Source organism: Micrasema longulum, unplaced genomic scaffold (assembly GCF_059751315.1).
Source record: "Micrasema longulum isolate JH-2025_06_02 unplaced genomic scaffold, ASM5975131v1 h1tg001232l, whole genome shotgun sequence".
Classification (NCBI taxonomy): Eukaryota; Metazoa; Arthropoda; class Insecta; order Trichoptera; family Brachycentridae; genus Micrasema; species Micrasema longulum.
Window position 1 is genome coordinate 188,946 of NW_028278419.1, and position 20,812 is coordinate 209,757.

At 33.3% G+C, this 20,812-nt stretch overlaps 1 protein-coding gene across 1 annotated transcript in view; it reads right to left on the reverse strand.

Moving 5' to 3' along the window:
• Positions 1-95: 95 nt before the first annotated feature.
• The window catches only part of Impbeta11 (importin beta11), a 30,350-nt gene continuing 9,633 nt past the window's right edge, over positions 96-20,812 (reverse strand). The window contains exons 8-17 of the mRNA XM_088234367.1: positions 20,443-20,628; positions 19,316-19,415; positions 17,291-17,523; positions 15,449-15,613; positions 13,298-13,502; positions 11,526-11,778; positions 9,040-9,254; positions 8,151-8,280; positions 6,701-6,857; positions 96-5,079 (exon numbers count right to left, since the gene is read on the reverse strand). Coding sequence (XP_088090493.1) covers positions 4,972-5,079; positions 6,701-6,857; positions 8,151-8,280; positions 9,040-9,254; positions 11,526-11,778; positions 13,298-13,502; positions 15,449-15,613; positions 17,291-17,523; positions 19,316-19,415; positions 20,443-20,628 — 1,752 coding nt within the window. The 3' untranslated portion in view covers positions 96-4,971. The remainder of the gene's footprint in view (positions 5,080-6,700; positions 6,858-8,150; positions 8,281-9,039; positions 9,255-11,525; positions 11,779-13,297; positions 13,503-15,448; positions 15,614-17,290; positions 17,524-19,315; positions 19,416-20,442; positions 20,629-20,812) is intronic.

Genomic DNA, 20,812 nt, shown 5'->3' on the forward strand with positions numbered 1-20,812 from the left:
AAATCAAACAATGCTAAACCAAGTATTTATTATGAAAAAAAAACCTTTATTAAGTTTTATTTAAAATATCATACAAACATAATAAAACATTATCATACATATTAACACGCCTTTATTATTTATTATATAATTACATTTTATCACAATTTTGTCACAATTTACATTGGACGCTAAAACATATTGAGGGTAATCAAATAGAAATCATTTACATCAATTTAGAGGAAAAGGCATTTACATGAAGTTGAATTTACAAGATTTATAAATAAATAAAAAATTAAAAAGAAATTTCATTTCAGAAACAAACAAAAACAGCGCTATTTTTACAAAATATGTAATGGTCGAAGATTCAGACAGCATTAAAGTGTCCATCGTCTAGGCTTATCTTTAGAAGATGGCCACTCGAGCGCAGTCTGGAATGTCAGCAACAAGTGATTATAAGGCATAACGATAAAACACCGTGCAAATCTAGAAAATATCATTGTGATCGTAGAATAAGATGGATGTGTGAAAAATGCGACATTGACCTACTTTTATATTTGATCGTGAAAAGGTTTTATATTCCAGGTTTGAAAAAATTAAATATATATAACTAACCCATGTATCAAAAGATAAACTTTTATACTTATGCAAAGTTGAAGAAAATAACAAGCCTTTGTTCTACGATCATGAAGATATTATAATCTTTCAACAAACCATATTCTTTCAAGAATATTTTTGAAATTATTTTGTATGTCTAATTATTCATGGGTCACAGAAATCAGAACACAAGTTTCAGTGTTATCTCTATTGTCTTAATCTTAAGTGTCATGCACATAGGAAATATGTCAGAATTACTGAGAAAAATTACAAATCTTCTATTTTAATCCATTTAAAACATTTTATAGTGATGTTATAGGCATTGATGACATAATAGTGATGTTATTTTGGTGTAGTTGTGGTGTTATATTGGTTATATGATGATAGTAAGTTGATGATGTGATCATGTTATGTTGATGTCATGATGTTAAGTTGATGATGTGATCATGTTATGTTGATGTCATGATGTTAAGTTTGTGATATAATGGTGATGTGAAGATGTTATGTTGGTGATGTAAGAGTGATGTCATTTTCGAAATGAAAATAAAATTTACAAGTCTATAACTTAAAACCATCTAGCTTATGCATCAAAAAGAGCATAAACTTATTACAAATACCACATTATTTTACAAAGCGAAAGAAAATCACACCTTGCATTTGAGGGGGTTAAAATCAAAAATGTCATTGTCCATGATCACCAACAAAACCAGTAGCAAAATACTTTTTTTTAAAGTTCAATGTGCACATTGAACTTAAAATGAACAGTCTTTTCGCTACTTGTTATACCACACACAAGTTGCACATTAAACTTAAAAGAAAGTCTTTTCGGTGCTGGTTTTGTTGGTCTTCCCAAAAATAATGATAATCCCCTCATTTGTCAGATGCGGCATCAAATGTGGTAAAAAATTGAGTCAAATTATGATCAATGGTAGAAAATCCACAGAAAAATTGTGAAAATATTTTATTTTGAGACACAAATATGATTTCTATTTGAGTACCCACGAAATAAAAATGTAAAAATTAACAAATATTATTTTTGAAAGTTGGAGCGTATGGAACAATCCTAAATATCTTAAAATCAAACTGTCATTGTTATTACATATGAATTTAGATTACATAGGCGAATGTACAGTAAACACAATTATTAGCAAATTTTACAGTTAATTTTTTTTAATATCATAGAATGAACAGTAAAATGACCTTTTTATATTTTTATCTATCAAATTTTAACTTATTAAAAAAACAAAAAGGCTTATTTAATTACATATTGAGTATGTAATTGAAACAAACAATGTACATATAAAAATATATATGCTGTTTAATATTCATATTGCATGAAAATTAAGGATGGAAACAGCAACCAATTTAAGACTATGTAAAATTATGTTTTAAGGAAATTATCAACTCAGTTCTTTTGACTATTTATTAATTATAATTATTATTCAATATTTATGGTGAAAATTGGTTTGATGTAATATTATATTCCTAGTTTCATACATGTGTATAAGTATTAGAGTTTCAAGAACAGAAACATGAGGAGACTGAAATAAAAGAATAACTCGATAATATATTTATATTTTTAACAGCGTTATTTACTATTGTAATTTATATCTAAACTTTGAAATGTTCAAACATGATACAAAAGTCATAGAAAATTTGAGATGTAAATATTTTTGAAGGAACAGAACGTCGACGGGGATCCATCATCGCATATGTAACATTACTGCCCAGATCATTTAGTTATACTTTGGCAGTATATTCAAACATTGGTAGTAAAAACAAAAAAAAACATTACATATGAGAAAGTTCAATGCTACAGGAAATTGGAATTAAAAATGTTTTCTTACGCGCGGTAAAAATTATAGCATTTTATTTTTAAGACCAATTTTCTCTAAAATGTATGAAAAAAATTATAAAAATGAACTACTTTAAATGACGTCACAAGTTATTCTAAATCAACCACAGATAGTATTGCGACAGATTTCCGGATTCTGGGAAGCAAACTCATTAATCAGGACAACTCACCGAATAGATAAAAAAAATTACAATAAAAATACTTGCAACAATGATAAATAAAAATAAAAATAAAATTTTGGCTTAGTTTGATTGTCTATTAACATATAAAAAATAAAAAACTACTGAACTTCCTCATCGTAAGTAAGATTTAATTTTTTTTAAAAATAAAACCATCAGTTTACTGAATACGCATTTAAAAAAAGGTTTTAATCGCTCTCCCCTAGAGTGGTCAAATTTGAGATATGCAATGATGGATTGTTATCGACGAGAACATGATTGATTAAGATGAAAAATTTAAACTAATAATTTTTTATACAGTGGAACCTCTATATTCGTCAAATCATCACATTTCGATGACCATTTTCTCCCACATACTTGTTAGTTATCTTCCATATTCGTCGTCAATCTCACCGCCGGCACTGGCGCTGCGACCGCATGAACAGAACTGGAATTACTATCAGCTGCTTTGTTTGAATTGATAGCAACTCTTGATCTTTACATTAACCTTTTTCTCTCCCACTTCTGTCACTATGTATATTTAGTACAATAGAGAAGTTTAAACAAAAAATTTATACCATTTTTAGAAGTTGGAAACAAATTGATTTAATTTCAGCAATTTATGGGAAAAATTGTTCTTCTATTTGTTAGACCCGCAAGAACAGATTAATAATGAATATAGTGGTCCCACTGAATTTTGATTTTTTACAAAATTGGTACATACAATATTGTTTGCCCTCAACAAAAAAACTCACCAAATTTAAAATAATTATAATTTAAATGTACGCATTTTTAAATAAACAATAATTATACATGCTTCTATTTCATTTTTTTTAAATCTCAGCTTTATTTGGTGAATTAAGCTTAGTTAATTGTGAGTTTTTTTGAGGGCAAAGATATGGTTTTTTTAATATTTTATTTGATTTATGAGAAGTGCTAATGTGTATGTCGAAAATTTGGAGAGGCGTTGTATCAAAATTATTGAACTGTAACATTTGACAGTATTATTAATACCACTGTGCATTTGTAACTAGTTTTAAGCAATTTTCGATATGTAAATTATTTAAAACATGGAAGATTTTTTTATACATTCTTATTTTTGATGAAAATCAAGAAACAAATTCAAATATTAAATATTAAAATGGCACTTTGTAAAATCACTTGAAGTAAATTTTAGAGAGTGAAAGATTTAATATGAATCGGAGGAAGATAGTTTAAGATAAATGAGTAAAATACATATACAGGTGGGGGGGGCCGACTGACAAGTTTTGAGGTGCTGTAAATAAAGAATGGCACAATTTAGAGAAAGGCGGTTTATTTTGTTCAAATGAGCCGGTAATTACATTTTTTACATCATGTTTTTAAAATTATATAAACAAGATGGCGATCGTCAGCAGCAATACATTGATATAGGCGATCTCTGAAGTTTTAGCATGATTTTTGGCACAATTCAATGGTTTCTTTTGAAAAAATGATTATTGAAAACCTTATCTGTAAGATATCCACCCACCCACAAAGAAAAAAGTCGCAAATGCTCAAATCAGGTGAGTGAAAAGAGTTGCATTTGGAGGGATTTAGTTAATAACACTTTCTTGAACAAGCATTGATTTGTAGGGATAAAATGACAAATGTTCATTAAAAATTCTCCACAAAGAGCAGTATAACATCCCCAAGGCAAACACGTGCTTCTGAGTTGAGCGTTTTGGTAATTGCTCGACAACTGCACATTTTCGAGATCCTAACCGTTTAGGGTGCTCCGTGACCTTCTTGACCGTGGTTTTCAGATCTTTCCAATCGTTGAATCCAAAATTTGATCTAAATAGCAGAGGGGACAGAAATGGCGCACGGAATTCCGAAACCTCCACAAAAAGCCCTTTGCGTGGCGATCACAGAACGGTTATTTTCGTAGACACGTGTGATGAAAATTCAATACACCCCAGACCAAATCACGGTAACGACTAAAATCGGGACAACGGTGGAAACCGTTGCACCTGCTTACCCCCACCCGAGAAGTGACTCCTTAATACTGGTCAGTCGGCTTGACACTTACCAGAGTGAACTAATTAGTCTACATAAGGAGATTTGCGTTAGATTGTGCTATGGAATAATTAGATGTTGAATAGGTCTTGGAAAATTGACCCACTAGTTATTTAAAATGTATTTTTGTATCCAAATAACTGTAGAGGAACTGTTAAACAATATAAGAAAAACAAATTATTTTTTATCTCTATATTGTGATGAGTTTATAATATAACATCCAGCCATGATACATAGATTGTAAAAATATACCTATGTAAAATATTTGGTAACATCAATTTTACATGCATAATAAAATAATATTCAAACAGAACATGGAGACATTTTGTTTATTAAAATTTACAACTAATTCATGGGTATGTAATCTCTCAGTTGCTGTAAAGTATTGGCGTCTACACTCTGCATAAGCTGATCAAATGTTTGTTGTCCAAGTTGAATTTGTAACTCTCCCAGCTGAAGGAAAAAACAAACTTTAAAACAATAAAATGAAAATGAGAAAATGTTTAAAAGGGCTATAAAAAAATGGATAGTGGAGCTAGGTAGAAGTAAAATGGATCGTCTCATTCGCCCAAACCAATATTGAATCAACTGCTCCACAAGTGTATAGCTTATGTTAGGTTTTTGATAAAGATGTACATAAATACCTCGTTTTTAAAACAGTCTGAATATTTTATTAATTATCTCTGTTTATTAAATTAGTCTTCTTTGTTTATTCTCAAATGTAAAAACATTTCAAAAAAGTATATTGTTAAGAGTCCTCGGCACAGGTAACCCCAGTGAGATCACATTATTTTTATTATTGTTTATAGTTTGTAAGAGTAAAATATGAATAAATAAATAACATAGGTTGTAAGATTAGCGAAAATATTGCATTTATGATTCGGTCCATAAAAAGATAGTTGATCGAGTTAGTGTAGCATACTTTTGGAACGTGATTATGCCTTTTATCGATACCCTTATCCACACCTGATGGTGCATAGGACACTGCATCGATACACTAAATGCAGTGTATGTCAATCATCTGTTGCATGATTAATCTTAAATTATGTTCTAGTAAAGCAAATATTATAAAATTTATTGCACTAAAACATCTGTTAATATGAACCCATTGCAGGTGAAATAAACTAACTGATATTTTAAAGGTGAAGTAAACTCGTTGTTTATCATTTTTGTTATTAGTATAATCCAAAAACCTTTTTTTCCTGGTTCTTTATGCACAAAACATTTAAGTCAATTATTATTTTTTTTTTTTTTAATGTTCAAAACATCAGGCAAAATCTCATAGAGTTGAATACAGTTGAATACAGTTGAATACCTTGAATACAAAAGTTTTACCATTGTGTACATAATGTAAATTGTAAATAGAAATAATTGAACAAAACAGAAATAACTGTATTTTTATATAAATTACCTTAAATCAATACTTTACTCAATGGGACAAAGGAATAAAGAGGAAAGGAGGATAGATTAAGGAAGAGAAAGATGATGTTTCTTCAGACGTGATTTAAACAGAGATACTGTAGAAAAATCTTTGATATTGGATGGGAGATGATTCCACAGTCGAGCCGCATGGACACCGTTGAGTAAGATAAAAAAAGAGGAATAGGGAAATACAAAGTTTTTTTTAACATTTTTAAAGTAATAAAGGTCTATGAAATGACTTTCTGTTTCGAAGGCGTGTAATCAAACAAAATAATATAAATATGTCATACAAAAGCAATGACAATACCTTGTAGTGAAGAAAATTTTCTTTCGAATTATGTATAACTTTTACCATTTTGTTTTACTGATGGTACTCATTTTTAAATTTGAAAAAAAAAAGACAAAACTTAGGTTAACACCCAATATAGACTGGGGTGCACTGACAGTGATCGGGGTATTGAAAGATGTGAATTATAATAATACGCACATTTTACTAAGATTTTTGCTGTTGTTATTATCCGTTCATCAAATCTTAAAATTTGTTTTCGCAATGTGCGGATAAGAAAAGAGGCCTCAAGTCCTCTAGAACGGACCGGGGTCCATCTCATCTAGCTGCGGCGCTATAAAACAGGAATTAGGATGCTGCACAAACCTTGCTGCCTAGAAAGGTATTGATATCGACGGTGTGAACAATATCCAATTCGGCTAGTTGCTTCCTACGCGCGTCGTGGTGAGATTCCGCAAACTGCTCGTTACCATTGGAGACACTACACGGAGTCGGCGGGGCTGAACCCATCGGGACCATGGAACTTAAAAGAAAAATCATTGCATATGTAATTATTTACTGCGTCTTGAAATTTAATATAAGAAATAATTATTTTATACTACGATCAGACATACTTAGTCCATCCAACATGACTCTGAGGTCCATGGTAAAAATTCACAGATGAAAATAATCGAATGAATCATCCATGTCCATAGTCGTGGTCAAAACTGGCAAAAACTTCATTCATTTAATGCAATTACTAGTTCCTTGTGCCTTTGATTAATTTCATTTCAATAATTTTAAAAATCGAATGCATTCGATTATTTTCTTTCGAATGAATTTAGTAATCGAATGCAATTGATTATTTTAATTTGAATGAATCGAAAGTAATAGATTAATTTTATTCAAATGAATTAAGTAATCGAATGCATTCGGTTATTTTCATTAGAATGAATTTAGTAATCGAATACATTCGAATGAATTTAGTAATCGAATGCATTTTAATGAATTTAGTAATCGAATGCAATCTAATGAATTTAGTAATCAAATGCATTCGAATGAATTAAATGATTTCGAATGAATTAAGTAATCGAATGTAATCGAATGCATTCGAATGAATTGAATAATAAATTCATTCAAATTAATCAAGTAATCGAATGCATTCGAATGAATTTAATAATCGAGTGAATTCGGTTATTTTCATTAGAATAAATTTAGTAATCGAATGCATCCGAATGAATTTAGTAATCGAATACATTCGAATGAATTTAGTAACCGAATGCATTTTAATGAATTTAGTAATCGAATGCAATCTAATGAATTTAGTAATCAAATCCATTCGAATGAATTAAATGATTTCGAATGAATTAAGTAATCGAATGTAATCGAATGCATTCGAATGAATTGAATAATCAATTCATTCAAATTAATTAAGTAATCGAATGCATTGGAATGAATTTAATAATCTAGTGAATTGAGTAATCGAATGCATTCGAATAAATTTAATAATCGAATTAATTTAATAATCAATTCGAATGTATTGAGTAATCGAATGCATTCGAATGAATTTAGTAATCGAATGCATTCGAATGAATTTAGTATCGAATTATATGCACAACCAGAATTTAAATAAATAAGGTACAAACTAGTATATTGACAAATACAATCTTTTAAACTTAGGGTAAATACGAAGATACTATTTTTGTACCGAGGAAAATTTTACTTAAAATTTTGTTTAAGTTCCAAGTTGTTTGAGGTCTAAGTCGTTTCGATTCTAAATTACCACACAAATTTGTAAGAAAATATTATATTATATTATAAGGTAGATGTGACTTACTCAACTTGATACCCATTATCATCAGCTTTCATCACGTCGTTTAGAACTTCGACCAGATTCAGAATTATGGAGGGGAAGCGCTCAAGGACACATGGAATTTGAGAAGTCAGTAAAGTTGCTAAACCTAGACCTAAAAAAAATTAAAAAATCATGATTTTTCAACTTCTACGAAGACTTTTAAAAAATCACCGAGAATACAAAATAATTCAGAGGGGTACTTTGTAAACTCACTTAATTTAAAAAAAACGTAATTGACAAGGATAAAAAATATGGAAGTCTAAGGCATTTTACAAAGCTTATGACCCGTTAGTGGCTGGTTTAGGTGCCCCCTTTAACACACTTTAACATTCACCAGTCTGCCTAAGTTTGAACATCCACATTAAAAAATGCCTAGACCTCCATATTCCATTCTTAAAATCATTTTCCCCCTCTTCAATTTCAAACTCCCGAGGGAGCGTAATCCAGCCTTGTCTATAAACATTTAGACACACTCAAGATACTGTCTTTTTTTACACCCACAACAGGCAAAAAGGCCTAATTACGGTGGTGAATTACAGCACAGAACACCCAGGCTTGAGAAAAACCATATTTAATTTTTGCATTCTCTTTACGGGAATCTTACCCGGAACCTTTTGTGTGTGAGTCAAGTGTCTTAACCACTACACCATGAAAGCCGACATTGTTAAAAACAAATTAATTGCCGGTTTTTCGTAAGAAAACTAATTAAAATTTATCATACACCTATGTAAAATAGGCTGGGTTGAGAAGGGTTTCATTTTCCCTCTTTTCACAGGGCACTCATTGAACAAAATCTAAAATCAATATTTTAAGAAAGACTTCCATATTCCTAAAAGGGTACATCCAGTATTTATGTTTTGTTAGAACACACCGATAACTTTCCGCCTCTGTATCTGCGTGACGAGGTTCATCCTCTCGCAGCACACGTCCAGGAGTCGGGCCAGCAGCTCCGTGGGGTCTCCGCCGGGCCCCGCGGCATCCCGCACGGCCTGCAGGAACAGGGGACCAGAGAGCAGCAGCAGGCGGAAGGTCAGGCTGAGCTGCAGCGCCAGAACGGTCGGAAGCTCGTCGCCCGCCTGGAGGCTCCTGAAATGGCCGCTCATTCAGTAAGGAAATTTAGTAGCGATGAAAAATCATACGATTTAAATGTTCATCACCCACACACACTAATTTGTAGCGCACAATTCAGGAAATTCAGTTCTACGGAAATTGGATCCAAAAAATGTTTTCTTACAAGTGGTTAATTTATCAATAATCAATTACTTAGCAACGTCACAGGTTTTTGCCACATTCTGTGCCCAATAAGTATTTATTATTTAATAATAAATTATTTCAACTGATATGTAAATATGTAACGAAGAAATACTGAAAATCTTAAACCAGTACATATTATATTTACAGAGATATATTCTGGCTTTATTAGATGTAATGTGTACTTGCTACACAACACTGGGACGGGTGTTAACTTTAAATTTAATTTTCAACATTTCGTACAATATGCGGCAAAATTAGCCATCGAATCACCTCCTCCCAATCCATAATTACAGGAAAACCTCATTTTTACGTTTTCCCGCCTTTTACACCGAAATGTTAAGGTCCCATTTTTTTCCATACATTCTCATTCAAATATCCCCCAATTAACGTTTTTGTGTTTTTCATAACTCCGGTTTTACGTTGTAATTTTTTCGAAACTCATTCAATTTGTCAAAATACGTCAAGGGGCGCGCCGGAATGGAGAATAAAATCAAGGCAAATAAAAAAATGTGTAAATTATTGTCTCAAACTAAATTCAAGTAGGTGCAGCGTAATTGACCATTTTGTTTAAGTGTCTAATTTTGACATTTTACTAAATTGTGACATGTAGTTGACGCATGTTTAGCAAGAATAAAATCTTTACATCAATAAATTATGATGCAGAAAGTTAAAAAATTTGGCAATAGAAATATTATTTGAAGTTATAAACATAATGTGAAAAGAAGATATTTAAACAGTTATCATAAAAGTGTGAAACATTTTTGCCGCGATGTAAATGACAGTTTAAATTCTGTGTTACCATACTAAAAAAAAGTAATACCATATAAATAAAATTTCCCAATATTTGGGGAAAACCAATGTACAGTGGTGCCTCGCATAACGAACGCCTCGCACAGCGAACGCTGCACACAACGAACTTCCTTTTCGTTCATTTCACGATTCATACAACGAACTTCGCTTCACACAACGAACTTCGCTTCACACAACGAAGTCGCCCACTTCACACGATCACTGCCGATTTATTGCATCCTTCCGCGCAGGCAGTCGTTAGTCACTGAGCAGTACGCTTAACTTACGCACGTGTCGCAGCAATTGTTGAAGAGGATGTAGAGGAGCTTATTGAGGAACACAAAGAAGAGCTGACAACTGAAGAGCTCCAAACACTTCTGGCCCAACAACAGGACAATGCTCAAAGGGAAGCGTCATCTGATAACGAGGAGCAACAATCAAACAATCAACCAATTCCAACTGCTGACATCAAGAACATCCTGGTCAAATGGAAAGCAGTTCAGGAGTTTACCAATGCCCACTATCCGGATTCCGCTGAAGCAAACAGGATCAACGACCTGTACTCCGATACTCTTGTCCGTTATTTCCGGCATATGTTGAAGAAAAGAGAGAAACAAACGACTTTGGACAGGTTTTTCACTGCACCATCGGCCAAAAAGCGGAAAATGGATGAAGATGTGCAAGATTCGATTATTTCTTAAAATTAAAAAATGTGTGTTTTTTTCATTATGTTTTTAGATGTATCTAAATAAAAATAATAACAAAAAATTTATCTTTTTTTTATGTCATCTTACCATATTTTATGCTACAGAACGAATTATTTTTTTTAACATGTATTGTTATGGGAAAACGCGTTTCACATAACGAACTTTTCGCATAACGAACTTGCTCCTGGAACGAATTAAGTTCGTTGTGTGAGGCACCACTGTATGTATTTTATGAAAATTAATTTTTTTGTGTTTTTAAGGTTAAGTACCTGCATAAAATTATTTAAACATGTTTTTTTTTAAATTCAATCCCCTAGAAAGCTCCCTAGAAAAACGTAAAACAGGGGTTTTAGTGTATTTCAAAATATTTATCTAAAATATATAAAATGGCTAGGTTAGGTAAGTTGTGAATCTACACCTTGTGGCAATCTTTATATTACACACTGTGTGAACGCTAGTATCGTGCTTTGCGTGGGTCACACAGTTCTCACCAGATTAAACATCCTACTTAGGCAATGAATTGGGACAGTGCCTAAAAGAAGATGAGATGACACTCTCGGGTGTAAATAAAGATAGTTTTAAATTGTAACATGTCTGGTTCACTCACACTAGAACTCTGACGAGGGTGGGCCACACCACCTTCACCCCCAGTAACTGGTTGCGCTCGGGAAGGGGTGCACGCACGCAGGCCTCCACCAGCTTCAGCACCACCACTACGCCCTCCATCTTCATGTCGGCCAGCAGGCTGTCCATGTTGCCCATGACCTCGGCTCCCGGCCCCAGCAGGAACTCCTCCCCCATCAGCAGAACGTACGCCCGGGCCACGTACACCACCATCCAGAGGTATTCAGTCGTCAAATCTGGAAACGTTTTAACAATGCTCATTCACTTCCTAAAAAAAAATATATATGAAGTCTTAATCCTAACACTTACGAGGTGTGATAAAAAAACATAAACAAACCATCACGCCGTTCCATGTAAGGGTAGACATATTACTCTGTCTTTGTGTACAGACCTGGTTTCCTCTAAATTCATACATCTTCCCGTGCAAACAGATTATTTAGATTTTTTACATGTCCACCTTCAAGTATTTGTTAGATTTGGTCATTTATTTAATAAATTCCCAGAGGGCTCTTACAATATACAGTTAAAAGTACATAAAGCATTAAAGAAAACAACATACAATAAAATCATAACTATTACACTAAAAATGTAATTAATTCTAACAAGAAAGAAAGAAAAGGGTAATAAAGTGAAGATGAGTTGAGAAACACACTAAAGAGGAGAATCGAGGGGATGGCCATTTGTTGGATAGGATAGCTGCAGCAGGAGTAGTGTGGAGCAAGTCCAAGAGCTCAACACAATTATTAGCAGTTCTGTGGATGCGTGCCAGGGGGGAATGGTGGGTGAAGTTTGTCCTATTGTATTCACACTGGAACATGTGTTGGAGTCTGGTGGTCCTTGTGGGTACACGAAAGTTTATCACGAACAGGAATTTTGTGCAACCTATTTAGGGTGCGTATTACTTTGTGCATTAGAGTGAGGTCAGCAATGCCATGTCTTTCTCGATCTTCCTTGATTTCTGTATCCATCAACATCATCAACGTTTCTGAACAACAGGGTTGTTGATGGCTGGAATAAGCTGCCAGAAGAGTTGGTCTTAACATGTAGTCTCAATAAGTAAAAAAATGGACTAGATTTGTTTTTGGAAAGGATAAAGTGAGCTAACAATTAACATTCGTTAAAATAGATTGAAGGATATCAGCTTTAAGCTGCTCGCTTAAAATTAAAATGATAATAATAACATTCGCACTGTAAATCTTTTCAGTGACACAGAAGACACATTGAGATTTTTTACCGATTGAACTGTACTTTGTCGTGGATTACGTTAAATTCTGGGTATCACCTTTCGAACCATTTCTGCCGATGTTGCTGTTTTTGGATGTCCACCTCCATGGCATTTTTTTATGCTACCAGTATCATTGTAACGTGAAATGGTCCGATACACAAACATTTTGTTCACATGTAATTGTCATAGCTCATTAATAATGGCTGGTTGCGATTTTCCAGCCAAATACAGAGCAATAACACTGTTGAGTTTGAATTCCATTTTGATAACTTTTTTTAACTGAGACGTAAAATGATATACTTCGGTACAATTATTAACAATATAACAGACTGACACGTGTCAAAACATGAGCACACTATCATTAGCCGTTTGGTCACTACAGCAGCCTGAAGGTAACACCTGTAGATGCAAAAGGATACGGAGAGATAAAATGGTATACCATAAGACATACAAGAAATACTTCAATCTCGTCATGACAACAGTTGATGAACCTGTAAATACCCGGACAAAGGATTATTTTGTGCACGCACCCATTAGAAGTGGCAAGTTAGCAGCTAGTTGCAGAAGTTGGTCGGCACAAGCGTGGCTGGTGGGAGTACTGACCAGGACGGCTCTCCACAACTCCAGTCCGTCCTCCAGGAGGTAAACATGCGCTGGCTGCCGGCTATCGGTAGCCTCGGCCAACACTCCCAGCACCAGGGGACGCATGTCTGGAGTGTCCCAGCTGCCTAGAGCCTATGGGAGAGAACACCATTTTTTTTAATAAGTAATAAGCTTAAGATAGGTAAAATAATCCAAAATTTCTTATAAATTAATTACTGTTCTTATACATATTAAATGTCCCTAAATAATTGTATATTTGGGCTTATAAACTTAAGGTAAACCAGGGGTTGTAATCAAAACACTTTCAATTATCTATTTGTGATTTATTGACTCTAATTTACACGAGAGCTTTTTTTAACTACTTAATTTTCTAGGAGTTATGATAACCTGGCATCCCTGCCTCTTGGCAGGGCTGAGACTGACGCGCTTCGGCGAGGTGGCGCACGGGTGGATACTCGTGTACACACGTGCTAGCCTCCTCGAGTGAACTACCAGACTGTCGCTCCCCGCGGGACATTCGTATCTCCTATCTTATAGCCCCATATATATTACCACGTAGCTAATTTTCTATGTCTACCTGTTTCAAGACGTACCCGTCTCATCGTCAGGACACTAATTACACTAACATGCAAATCCCACTATACACCTTCACCATAGTAGTAGTTGCACAATAATATAAAACCAACGTGCTGATGGGACAAATGCTGTTAGTAGCTAACACTAACGTGCACTGATTATATATATTTTTAATGTTTGATCTTGTAGGAGATACAGTTGAAAAAAGAGGGAAGAAATAGTGGTGCATGAATTTACTACATATAGGGTGACAATTACAATGGAACATTGTATAATCGGCTATATCGAAAGGTTATTTTATTTGATTATTGATTAAGGGGACATTATTTTTCAAACCTTTGTGATGTGAAATATTAAAAAAATCACTTTGTTTTTATGTACCACTTATATTTTTATAATTTGACAACCAACTAGTATTGCCGAAACTAGTTGGTTGTCAAATTATAAAAAAATATAAGTGGTATAAAAAACCAAAGTGATTTTATTTAAATATATTAAATAATAATGTTCCACACAGTAAGTGCTTCAAACATCAGAAATATTTCCATATTATTTACTTTTAATGTTTTATCATTTGTATGAAAGACATTAGCTCTATATTTGTGCAACTACTACTATGGCTGAAGCGTATAGTGGGATTTGCATGTTAGTGTAGTGTCCTAACAAAGAGACGGGTTCGTCTCGAAACCAGTACACATAGAAGTTGGTAAGTGGTTATGGAGAATTATTTACTAATATTTAATTAAATTTTTACCACAAAGTTATTGCTTTAAATATTAATAGTAATATTATTATTTTTCTTGCGAGTGTAAATCTGAGTTAAGTATAATTGATAAGATTAAGAAAGGGTCTCTGAAAAGGTTGGGTCACGTGGAACAAATGGATGACGAAAGAATGGTAAAACAAGTATAGATGGCAAAAATGAACGGTAACATAAGACAAGGACGACCAAGGAAGACGTGGCTGATCAGATAAACCAAAATCTTAAGTCTGGTCATGTCGAAAGCAGACAAAACCGAAGGGCATGTATGACAGGATGTATGAATGTGGAAGAAGCTAGGAATGTATGCCAGGATAGACGTGTGTGGTGGTTCATTCTCTCTGCCTACCCCTATGGGGAAATGGCATGATGGTAGTAGTAGTAGTTATTTTTCTTTACAATGCGTTGTGTTACGCAATGATTACACACAAAAGTACATTTTTCTTATGATTTAACCAAATATTTCATTTAACTTTGAGGGCCATTTTCAACAAGTTGTAAATAACTCACTATTAGAAAATGGTAATCAAGTTGGGGTAGAGTGGGATTCGAACCACGGACCTTTGAGCCGTGAGTCCGAGACACTAGCCGCGGGACCACAACCCGTATTAAATATACAAACAACAAAATAAATCGGTGGAGAGATGGCTTAGTACTCAGAGTAATAATTCACTAGCAAAGCCCTTTATCTCTCTGATTAATCGTAGAATTGTCAAAACATTATAGTAACTTTATGTCTTACTTTGACTAATTGAACGAGAGTAGAGACGATGGCACACCGTAACATGTTGTGCTGTTCGGCATGGTCCCATAAGAGTGGCAGGTATCTCAGGAGGTCCTCAGCGTGTTGAGAAACTGCCTCTCCGTTCCTTTCCGCAATGAATGAGAGTATCGTCAGGACATGCATCTAGAGGCAGAGAAAAAAAGAAAATGTAATACAAACACCAGCTAATATAAAAAAAGAGAAAATAATATCATTGATTACATGTCTGTATTAACCTAACCTAACCCATCTTGTAGTGAAGGGGTTAAAGGCAAAAATGCCACTGTTTGTGAACATTGTTCTTGTCAAATCTAACTAAACGGGTAGCGAAAAGAGAAGGGAATTACATAAAAAACAAAAATAATGTTCAAGGCTATAGTGTAAATACTGCTAGAAAAATTGAAATCTTAAAAAACTGTCATAATTGGAGATTTACGTCAAAATTATTCAACATAGTTACATAATAGTTTTACATTGAAATTTTTTCGGAATTTATTTGATGAAAAAAAGGCAAAAGTTTGTTAGGATAATAGTGACGCGGTCCGCGCGACGCCGCATGTGCTACGTGAATGAAGAATAAAAACAGGTAAATAAAGGATAAATTATTGTCTTAACCTAAATTCAAAGCAGGTGCAGTGCAGTGTAATTGACATTTTTGTTTAAGTGTCTTCCTTTGGGGTTAGTTTTAATTTTGTACTTGTACAAATCATGATATGCAATTGACAAACACTTAGGAACAATAATGTTTTAATATTAATAAATTGTGATGTTTAAAACATAACAACAGAAATATTTAAAGTTATAAAAAAGATGGTTTAAAAAGTTGTCATAAAATGTGAAGCAATTTTACAGTGATATATATGGCAGTTGTTTTTAGTGATGCAATAGAAAAAAAAGTGCTACCGTATAAATAAAATTTCCCAACATTTAGGGGAAAAAATATTGTATGTAATTTTACGCAAATTAAAATTTTTATTTTTTTTTACACATAAAATAATTTTATCATGCTGTTTTTAAATCAAATAAAAAAACAGATTACATAATATTGTTTAAAAAAATACAAAATTTAAAAATATTTTTAGTGCAATCATTAAAAATAGTCAAAAATATTAACTATTATATATAACCCAATTATAACTATTTTTACAACTTTTCTGGAAGTATATGTACACTGTAGTGTAGCAAATTCGTTTTATTTTTATGCAATTACTATTTCTTCCATACATTTTTCATTTCCTTACTTAGGTGTTAACGGTTAACCGTTTTCCCCAGTTTTAAACTTTTTTTTCTTGCTCCCTTGAAAAACGTAAAAAGGGGGTATAATCCAAATGATACAAACAATAAAAATTTAAAGCACATCGTCTGACTAACTCCAATCTCCAAAAAATAAAAATTTTACAGAAGGGTGAATAAACAGTATAATTTTTAAAAAATATACTGTTTTTTTACCCTGCTGTAAAATAATTAAGTTTTGCAAGTTAGTCAGACGACATATATAATAACGCTGATGGTCAGCGTCATACAAAAATGAGAACTAAGGAAATATGTTTATGTATATCTTTCTGTCACATAATATGTTTGCATGTACACATATATGTACATCATGATTTGATAAATATTAGATGGGGCTAGAAAATAGTAATGTGTCTATTTGTTAAAGGTCAGGGCAGCCCATAAGAAAGTTTCAATTGTCTCCAGGAATTAGGAATTCAACAGCGTAATTCTTCCATAGTTTGTCCTCAGATCAGATACTCGGGTCACGTCATCATCGTGAAACTGGTCATACAGAGTAAAGCAGCAAAAACTTTTACAATATTTTACCTTTGTATCACACTCATCGGCTTCCTTAAGGAGGTCAAAGAGAAGCGAAAATGCGGGTTGAAGGAAAGGCGTGAACTGCTCGGCACTGAAGTTGAAGTCATCTATGGTGAGACTCAGGGCGTCGCAAGCTGCCAACCGCACGGCGGTATCCTCACTAGGAGCCAGGAGTTCCAGGAGGGCCTGGTACAAGTGTGGTCGGAGGTTGCCTGACACCTTTACACCCGACCATTTACCTGAGAAAAGGAGCACAAAGATTTTTGATATCACTAAAAAATTACTAATGATCATCGACATCATTTTCCTATCTGCACCCAATGGTGCATAGGGCACTGCATTAATGCTCCATTTGCGGTGTATCTGGATAATTGTTATTACATGGAAGGTAAGGTCTTACTATTAATTTTTGTTATGTATGTCATTAAGGTGATATTAGTGTTTTTCTTTTTTTTAAAAAGGTTACTTAGTTTTGAGGAAAAAATGCTTAATTATAGAAATAAAGGCAATGATAATAATCATCAAAAAGTCATAAGCCCTGCCCATAATGCCTAGACATCAATATTACCTTCTCAAAAATGTTTTCCCTCTCTGTTGGAACAATTTTAGAAGATGGGCTACAAGAGTAACGAAGCAGTGCCCCATGGTAGGGATAGAGAAAGGATGATTATTATTATCATCATTATTAATAATAATCAGTATTAATTAGTAACCGCCGCTATATGCCGAAGGCTATGCCTGTTGGAAGGGCTACCGCTATGCTGAACAACATCGCTCTGGGTGTTGATCTGTTCCATGTTTCCGAAGGGGTTTTCTGAAACAGGATTCTCCTACTACTTTGACAAGTTTTTTTTATGTATTAAAAAAAAAAAAAGTATTACATTACTTAACAAGTTTGTAGGATGACATATAGTTAGCGCCAATATTGACAAATCCATATGATTTTTAGGAAGTACTAACCTTCAAATAATATTTGTCAAAATTTCATAACATTTTGATATTTAGTTCAGAAGTAAAAGTGGTTTTATCGAGGCTAATTTTGTAATTTTTTAAAAAACAATGGAAAAACCTGAATTTTTGTATTGATAAAGCATTGCTTTTTAATGGGAAAAAATATCATTCAAGCAAAGCAATGACTTGACAAGGGTTATTTGGACTGCTCCATCGAGACAAATGTTAGAGAATATTCACTATGAACACACAAGGTATTTTATTCATTGATTACCTTGAGAAAGGAAAAACCATCAATAGTGAATATTATAAAGCGTAATTAGAGCGTTTGATGGAAGAAATTGCAGAAAAATGACCCCAAATGAAGAAGAAAAAAGTGCTCTTTCATCAAGACAATGCACCGTGTCACAAGTCGATGGTAACGATGGCCAAAATGCATGAGTTGAACTTCGAATTGCTTCCACACCCAACAAATTCTCAAGATTTGGCTCTCAGTGACTATTGGCTGTTCGCAGACCTCAAAAAGATGCTCCAGCAAACGTGATTTGGCTCCAATGAAGAAGTGATTGCCGAAATTGAAGCCTATTTTGAGGCCAAAGATAAATCGTTCTACAAAAAAGGTATCGAAATATTAGAGAAGTGTTAGAATGAATGTATTCCTCTTGAAGGAGACTATGTTGATAAATAAAGTTAAATTTTGTCTAAAATTTGTTTTATCAGTTATTGAGTGATGTGTTATGTATGCCTTAAATTGAAGTTTGTAATTCACATATTGTTTATGAAAATCGTTTTTTTTTTTTTTTAAGGGGCATCTAGTGCAACGGGTTAAAATTGATTTGTAAAGTTGTACTTTTTTATAATCAAAATTAATGATTATTTGGTACACTGATTTACCATATATGTATTTATTGTTTACCACAATTGATGATATTTTCAGGGGTTAGTATGCCGTGAGTTTTTCATGTGTAGATGAGCTGATGTTGCCACATGTTGATGTAACCACCCAGAAGAGATCATCTGAATGCTGTTAAAATCTAGAAACTTTAAACATTTATAATAAAATAAGAATATTCACTTTACCTATTAACCAGGCAACTCTTCTTCGGATAATTCTAAAATTGTTATCTTTAATTTTTAATTCTTGCACTAGTCCATTAGTAAACCATTCGTCAAAGTTAATCTGGAATAAAATAATATCACTATAAACTAGACAATGAAACACATGGCAGTATGAAAGGCAACGCATTGCTAAAAATTGTATATACATAAAAAGATAAGTTTAAAAATTAATAATGATACAGAAAGAGCCGAAGAAAAAAACAAAAGAGAAGAACCTAAAAACATGTGTTGTTTTTAATTTTTGAAAATTTACACTAAAAGTTACACATGTTATGAACAACTTCAATTAATACACAATGCTTAATATGTATGTATTAGGGAGGAATGAGCTATTAGGTTCGAGTGCAATTTGTGTCCAGACACGGTGAAGTAAACACGTCTGTGAGTTTTTTTTGTTTGAAATATAGTTAGGCTTTATTTAAGAGTAATAAAATCTATATTTTTGCTAAGGGTAAAACGTCCAAACCAGAAGTTGTCAAAGAACTGTGTGTTACCTCTTTTCGACAAGGGCTTGAGAAAGCCAGCGAGGCTACTAACGCCATAAGAGAAGTAACTAACTAAGCTGACAGAGCACATTTTGGTTTCAAATGTTCAAATCGGGCGATTGAAATCTAAAAGATGCACCTAAATCTGGACGGCCTTCAAAATTTGATAATGATATTAAAATCCCTGGTCGAGTCAGATTTTCGACCAACCATTGAAGGATTATTGCAGACTCAAATCCCCATGGTCCACTGTGCAGTTAGTTACATTAACAACGCATCAGCAAAACTAATAGAATGAGACTTTGTGTGAAATCGCACTATTTCTTCATGGTCCCCCTATTATTTACATTTTTGTGATCGTTTAAATTTATGTAGAACATCGTCACGAATTTTGGCGTCACAATTATCAAGATCGATAATGTTGAGTTTTTGTAGGGACATATCTTTTATTAATTTATTTTTTAAAGTTTGAACTGATTTAAAAAATACAATTAATTTTTCTAAATTAGTTTATATATTTTTATCGGTATTCGTAGGATGTGATATTTCCCGATTATTATAAATATAGAATAGTATAGAAACCTAAAGATTATAGATAATAACCTCGTCGTATAGGTCGAATGCCGCTTGCCCAACTGCATTATAGACCGCATCCTTCCTCAGGATATTGGCCAAGTCCTGAGAGTCCAGGGGTAACTGTCTCACGTGTTCCAAAAGTCGGACCAGCTCGGGTGCCAGCATGGTGCGGAACTCGTGGAATAGTGTGAGAAACACCGATTCTGTACATGGCTACAAAAAATACTTGGACATTTAAAAAACACAGAATAACACAACACCTGAAAAAAGCACATACAGAATTCTTCAATTATATAACATATTTTTTACAAATTAATAATGTAAACTTGTAACTATTCTTAATTCAATGCTTTTACATTAAATTTTGTGAAGTTCGGTGATGCTGAGTTTTTTTATG